Source organism: Coffea arabica, chromosome 1e (assembly GCF_036785885.1).
Source record: "Coffea arabica cultivar ET-39 chromosome 1e, Coffea Arabica ET-39 HiFi, whole genome shotgun sequence".
Taxonomy (NCBI): Eukaryota; Viridiplantae; Streptophyta; class Magnoliopsida; order Gentianales; family Rubiaceae; genus Coffea; species Coffea arabica.
The window spans coordinates 43,399,559-43,406,896 of NC_092311.1; the positions used below are offsets into that span (position 1 = coordinate 43,399,559).

General features: G+C 36.9%; 1 protein-coding gene across 1 annotated transcript; it reads right to left on the bottom strand.

Annotated features, from left to right (window-relative positions):
- Window positions 1-750: 750 nt before the first annotated feature.
- On the bottom strand, window positions 751-6,225 carry LOC113704850 (protein STRICTOSIDINE SYNTHASE-LIKE 3). Its single transcript, XM_027226723.2, has 4 exons — window positions 5,551-6,225; window positions 2,739-3,014; window positions 1,817-1,984; window positions 751-1,376 (listed from the first exon to the last, which is right to left on the bottom strand). Exons 1-4 carry the CDS (start codon window positions 5,877-5,879, stop codon window positions 971-973), a joined length of 1,179 nt encoding a protein of 392 aa, XP_027082524.1. The 5' UTR covers window positions 5,880-6,225; the 3' UTR covers window positions 751-970.
- Window positions 6,226-7,338: the final 1,113 nt, after the last annotated feature.

Genomic DNA, 7,338 nt, shown 5'->3' on the forward strand with positions numbered 1-7,338 from the left:
GTAATCCTAGAAAATTATAGTATCAAGAATCAGTATGATTACTTGGTGTGAATTTCCAAGTAACCGTGAATATACTAGTATTTTTAACCCCTGAGCTGAGACTAGATTCCTACTACCTAACCAAAACCATCCAATAGTGCCCTTTACAAACCAGCTTTCTGTTTTTGCTAATTGGCTACAATTTTTCCTCATAAGATGGCAAGCATTAACAAACTAATGAGATGGGGATGAATTATAACTTTTATTAACTACTACATTAACGTAGTGCAAGTACAAAATGTTTTCAAGTATAAAGAGGTTGAGTTATAATATCAGAGTCTCATAGTCTAGATGCATTTTAGAAATTTAAAATGTACACACATGGTAAATTTTGAAAGAAATTGGAATAGATTTTCTTGAGCAAGAAAAGAACAAAACTCTCATTTTAAGTCCTAAACATTCATTTGGAAGAAATGATCTTTGAACTATCCTTGTATGTGCTGAAAAGCATAAGAAAACAAGTATAGTTTAATCTCGAAATTTTTTTTTTCTTTTGTACTTGTCCAATAGAGGTTGCTTTCGTATGTGTTTTTTCGACCTATGGGCTAGTTTGCAGCTATGCTTGAAGTTTGGATCCGGCCTGTTTGAATATAGTTTCAGTTGAACCTATGGAACAAAGATCCTTTTTGCCTTGAAATGGGATCATGACTATACACAAGACTAAATTTCCAGCATAGGAAGTTAAAAAAAGGGCAGGAGAAGCCAGAGAGAGGTACAAAGAGAGAATATTCAGAGCACCAAACATGTTGGTGTCTTCTTCAAAAGTTACATCAAAACTCTTGCAACAGGATTCTTCAGGAATGAAGTAAAAAGCTTCAAAATCCAATCCACATATAGAGAGAGAGAGAGAGAGAGCTAAAAAAGGAGCTTGAAAGTGTGAACTAGGGCCATCTCATGATTGAGAGACTAGGAAAGAAGACAGGAAATTTTTTCATCGCTCTAATTGGTAAACTGCTACAAATGGCATCAAAACACTACCAATCCAAAGCTGCCCATCCTTCTCCTCCACTTCACTTGCTGCTTTGACAACTTTTCCTTGTCTGTCCTCCAATATCTGTAAAATCTTGCCTTCTGGACTATACTTCACAATTACTGCATGAGGCCGGCCGCCAATTTGCAAAAGGTAGTGTATCTTTGCTGGAATTGGAAGCTTCAGCAAGAATTTTCGAACATTTGGGTACAATCCATTTATATATGCATATACGGTGCGACGACAATGGACCGCTACCCAAAATTCACCTTTCTCGTTTGTTCTGATGTTGTCAGGGAATCCAGGCAGTACAGCCATAACTTCTGAAGTCCCTGCTTTCTCACCTTTTAACCAGTATTTGCGCAATCTGCATATATGAATTGAGAAGAATTCTTGCATTTGCGATGTAATAACACCATGAGTATAGAAAGAAAAATCCTATTTTTGTACAATTACATTACACAAGTTGGTTCCATTTATGAATAACTATGACGACCGAGAAGCACTATTTTTTTGTATGCATGTTCAAATGCTCAAAAGATGCATGGGCAAAATTGTGAAAGACTTGAAATGAAGCCATGTTTATGCTGCCAATTGCCAGAAAGGATTTGACCAATAGCTGGAAAGAACATCAACGCATGGGAAATTGCAAATAGTAACTGGCATAAATACATACCAAAATTGTCAAAGTCTCCAACACTAGAATGTATATAGTCCACTTAAGAGACATTTTATAGCTACCAGCAAAGTGAACTAATGTATTCTGTTTTTCTTAATCAAATCATGTGGGATCAAGTAATAACTCACCTGCCAATTGAACCCTCACAGAAGACAAAGAAAGAACGATCCTTGCTCATGGACACGCCATTAGGAAACTGAAGCCCCCTAACAAGAACTGTAGTTTCTTTAGTTTCTGGATTATACTTCAGAAGCCGCCCACTATCGTCTCCAGAGAAAACCAACTGCAAAAAGTTCCTGCAAACAGGTGCCAACATCAGAATTAATCACTGGAAGGTTCTAATGCACAGTAAAAAGTGCTGCTGGAGGAAGAGAGAGTAGACGGATGTAAAAAAATTTGTTCAAATCAAGAAAAAGATGCACTACTGATCACAATTAGGTAAAAACCTTGATGCTCAAACTCATTGGGAAGCTGAGGATTTCTACTAAAACATTTCCAAAATCCTAATAAGGTTTAAGAAAACAAAAATAATGGAGCAAGGAAACCTTCTAACAATGAAAGAAACTTCAAAACCAAAAAAGCTAGTAGGTCAATAGTAAAAAGTCTATTCCCCCTCTCTCTCTCTCTCACACACACACACACACAGACACTGCCACATGCTTTTGCACGTTCTCCAACCCACAAACCCCTATACACAACAGAAAACAAGCATTGCAACTGTAGTAAGAACTGGGGTCACCAGAAGCACAAAATGATTTGAATTTAGTCTGATTTCTTTGGGGCACATATGCTTACATCTGCCCTCATGCCATTCGTTTTAATTTGATTTCCACTATTTTACAATAAGATTTTGCGTATCTGTTCAATATTCCAACTATAACGCCCATTTAAGGCAACTGTAAAACTTTTGTTAGTTTTATCACAAAAAGTTGCAGCATCATTTTTGGTGAACCTACCAACTAACTAAATTGATATTAATAATACAATAGGCATCAAAGGTTAAAAGATATCCACTTTCAGCCCTCAAGAGCAGATAAGGTCATGATGTACCTCCGTTGATATTTAGTGCTGCTGTCAGTGAAATAAATGTTCCCTTCATCATCAATGTCCAGGTCATTAGTAAATCCAAGCGGCACTCCTTCAGCCTCAGTAGTTAGGGATGTTGCCAATCCACCTTCAGGCCCAACTTTCATCAATCCAAAGTACGCATCAGCAATGTATAGGTCACCTGTTTTTTTGTCGAATCGTAACCCCAAAGGCCTTCCACAAATGTGCTCATTCTTCAAGTAGCTGAAGGGTGATGGTTTAGGGTCACATAGGCCGGACCTGAAATTCAGAGCGTGAATGAAAACTGTAACTAGAGTCACACTCTAATACGATACCAAATTATTAAGACATCGGCAAAACTTCTGAATATTTTTTCTTTTCTATTTTGAGGAGTTGCTGATTATTATACAAGTACTTAAGAATTAAATAAAAGAAAAAGAAGGTACTGAGGAAGCTCAAAATGAATAGGCAAAGGAATTTCAACTTGGAAGTGAAGACTACACCCCAGTTCGGAAAAGGACATAGTAAATGACATAGACACGGGATGTTTAAGATGAAATCTAGAGTTCCGCACTTCTTATTCCAGATAAAGTCAAGCACATCGAAGTTCAGATTGCACTCTCTCTCTTTTTGTTTGTGCCTGTGTGTGTGCATGCATGTGCACGTGAGCATATTGTAGGCTTGTGTGTGTGAGCAGCGGGGTAACTATTACGATACATACAGATCCAAAAGAAGAAGACAATGCATACCGTTACCTGATTAAACCTGCCAAAAGGTTGTTAACTAACATTTTGTTGATAACTGTGTGAATGCAGTTATTGATCAAAAGTTTCTTAAGCTTTGAAAGGGAAATTCATTCTTAATTTTCAAATGTTGAGCAGGGGATGCCTCCACTGTCTTGGAACCCCAAACAACCTAAAATTTTCCTTCCTACGTCCTACTGTACATGCTCCAAATTGGTGGAAGTTACGAGAAACAGCTTGTACAATTGGTACAGATATTTCATATGTAAACCATAATAATTGGTTTCCATTTCCATGTTCCTTCATCACTTTAAAATATCCTCAGCTTCTGCAGTAAAGATTGCATATACCAGTGAACAGCTAATCCAATAGCCAACTGAAATTTCCAGCCACTACTGACCATTTTCTGCCTCATCCAAAGACCCTCAGACACCAGAAGTCGCCTTTTCTCAACAAGCATTTCTTGGGTGGTACACAAAATAATACAGGGAATTCTAAACTAACTATGGTCAACCTCAAGCACAGAAACCACTTCTGCGACCTGTGTCTTCTAAAGTTGCCATTTTGGAGACAAAATCAAGTTGCTTTTTATAGAATAAGTAGCTGGTTTATTTGTAATATAGGAAAAATATCGATTTGTTGCTTCATTGAGCAAAATACCATGGAGTCAGAAGAGTGCATCCTTGTCCTAACTCTTAGCGATGCTACACCACCAGCAGCCAGCTGATTGTCTTGTTGATAAGCCAGGTTTCATTCTCAAATCAGACGATTGCTTAGACTTTATAATTTAAGCAGCAAAAATAAAATGACTCCCATGCCTATTTAGTTTAAACTAAAGTTGCAGCTATAATTCAGCTTCTTCTAGTGAAGTGAGTAGACAAAGAAACAAATACACTGTAGAATATTAACAAGATCAATGAAATCCTAATCAGAATCTGGGGCATATTTATTACAGAAATATGATCACAATGGTATGACCTCCATTACACGCTATACCCCACTCACGCTATATCACCATGATGTACCTTAGAAATCAGATATAGAGGGCTCTCACATAGAATAATTCAATGTAAGTTTCAAAGTGCAAAGAACTATCCACAAATTGTAGGTTTACAAAGCCAATTTGCTAGAAAAATGAAATTGTTTTGGCAAATTGAGCTAAATAATCTCTTTTACAATGGTGACATTGCTTTCTTTTTTGTCCTTTTGATAATTTAGGGTTATCGAGAAGATGGAGAAATGGAATATGAAGATACACAACTGTATGGGCTAAAATACGCTATATAAATCAGTGATAGACCATCCAGTTCAGTTATGTCTTGAGCGATAATTTCTATATCCAATAATCTGAGCTAAATGACAAGATAATTAGCAATTAATTAGCAATTCTCTGCACCTAAATAATACTAACTAATAGAGATCTATTCCACACATATACATATATGTTCATCCTCAACAAAGTACAGACCAATCTTATTCATACTTGTTTGCTTAAGTATAATATTCTCCTGCTAGTCCAGCCAACCTTGTGATCCCCAAAGTTGTCTAAGAGCATCAATGGTTGCGTATAACTTTCAGGTTAAGCAATAAGAAAAATTATTAGTTACATCATTAACAAAACTAGAAACTGGTAGAACGAGGAGTCAGCAAATGCCAAATTTAACTAGGCACTTTTTTCCATCAGGAAACATATGCAGACAGCAAAATTTGCATTACAGAATTTGTCTGACACCATACTTCAGTATGATAATCCACCAGCTATAATTCGAAGGGATCTCTGGACTCCTGACACTTCAAGAAAATAAATTTTACACACGAAGTTTGAGAGGAAGATTTTACTATATCCAAGAACCATTCTACTACATGTTTATCTATAACAGTTATCATGTTTTTACTCTTCCTACAAGTGGCTACAGAATTCCAACATCACTTCTATTCGAGGTTCTACATATGTTACTCTTACTTGCAAAATTAATAACTCAAAAAAACAGAAATAGCGGCAGCATCAACGAAATTTTCACAGCAAAATTCAGCAAAATAAAGGAAGACAAAGCCTTTTACTCCAATCTCACCGATTAGCAGAGGTATATGCAAAATCAATCCATTTTTCACCATCCCAGAACACAATCCTGCCATCAGCTATACCAGTATAAGGTCCACGACCCTGAGGATCAAAGGCTATGCTCTCAGGACCCTGAATTTGGTTCAAGAACTTGATTTCAGACTTCTGGAGCAAATTTTGAGCATCTTTCTCAACTGGGATTTCAGACCATGCTGGCATTTCCACCTTATGCGCCACAAAGTCAGGAAAATTATACATTGCACTGTGCTTTAAAGGGTCCAACCCACAGTACAGAGCCAACAGAAGAAAAATCCCGGCAAAGAATCCGGCCGGAGACATTGCCCCCTTAAAATTGCTGAATTTTTTCCTCACTTGAATGGCAGGGAGCTAATTACAAAGCTGAGTGGACTCGTGGGATCATATAATAAATTTTTGTGTCTATCAATGAATGAAGGATGAATGGGTAGTTGGGGGCCTTTGTTCTTGGGACGTTTGCTACCTAATTGTTAGCAAATACAGGGGTTGGGAGTTGGGAATCGGGACGCTAGGGGAGTGAGCTACCCACCTGCCGGCCCTGCTGACTTGGACGTTGATTTGGATGGGCCGAATTAACAAAAGTTTTCACAGGATTTTGTCAGATTTGTTGGGAAATTTCCCAGATTTTACTCATGTACGTACGCTAATACGAGGAGAAATTTTGGTTGCCTTGGAGTTTGGAATGCCTCCGATTGGAATGTGATTAGCACTTTGCACCCTTCAACTATATTGAAATTGTTAATTTAGTCCCTGAATTTTAATTGGAATATTTTCATCTCTAGAGTATAATATTTATCTCGCTTAGATCAAGATGTTAACAGGGACGATTTTATACTTATGTGGAACAAATTTTATACTTTAAAGACTAAAGTGAGATAGGTTTCATACATTCCAACGACTAAAATGAAATAGTCTGTGCTTTAAAAACGCATATGTCCAACTTTAAAGTTTAAGACTCAAAGTAAGAATTCAAATATAATTGAAGAATGTAAAGTGGAATTAAAACCTTGAATAGACGGATAATTACCTGAAAATTTTGGTTGAAGATCGACTCCGAGGCGTTACAAGTTTACAACATTGGAGCTGTTGGAAAAATGGCTATATTCATTGTAGAGTGAATGAGAAAATTGTTCTCATAATGGCACTCTTGAAAGAATCCAGGATAATTATCTATCATTCATTCATGTATATAGGATTCATGTATATTAATTATTGATACATGATTTTGGATAGGATTCATGTGTATTAATTATTGATACATGATTTTGGATAAAATTCATTTGGGGTTATCTTATTGAGATACATGTATGTACATGAATGTGGTCCTTTGATAAACGTGAAGATAATTATCTGGAATTTAACACTTGTTGCCAATTTCTAACAGTCACCCTTGGCCAGCATCTATAAATATCTCTTTTGTTTCAAAAGCTAGCGCGCTCTCTCTTTTTTTCCTTCTTGCATCTGCATCTTTTATAGTGTTCCATATTGCTCTAGTTCGAGTTCGCTGGGGTGAAGAACGTTTGGTGCTGACATATTCACCTTTAATCCGTTGTATCCTGGGAGACAGACGCTTACTCAACCTCAAGCACTCTACCTGGAGGGGGCGAATCTGTTTTAAGGAAATTGTGCTCACAAGCCTCGGATTGTTATTATTGTTATTTTCGATCATTTCTTTCTTTCTGGGTTGTATTTATTCTTCTCTATTGTGTATCAGCCTATATCTTTTATTATTTCAGTAACAGTCTTAAAACAGATTCGGTCT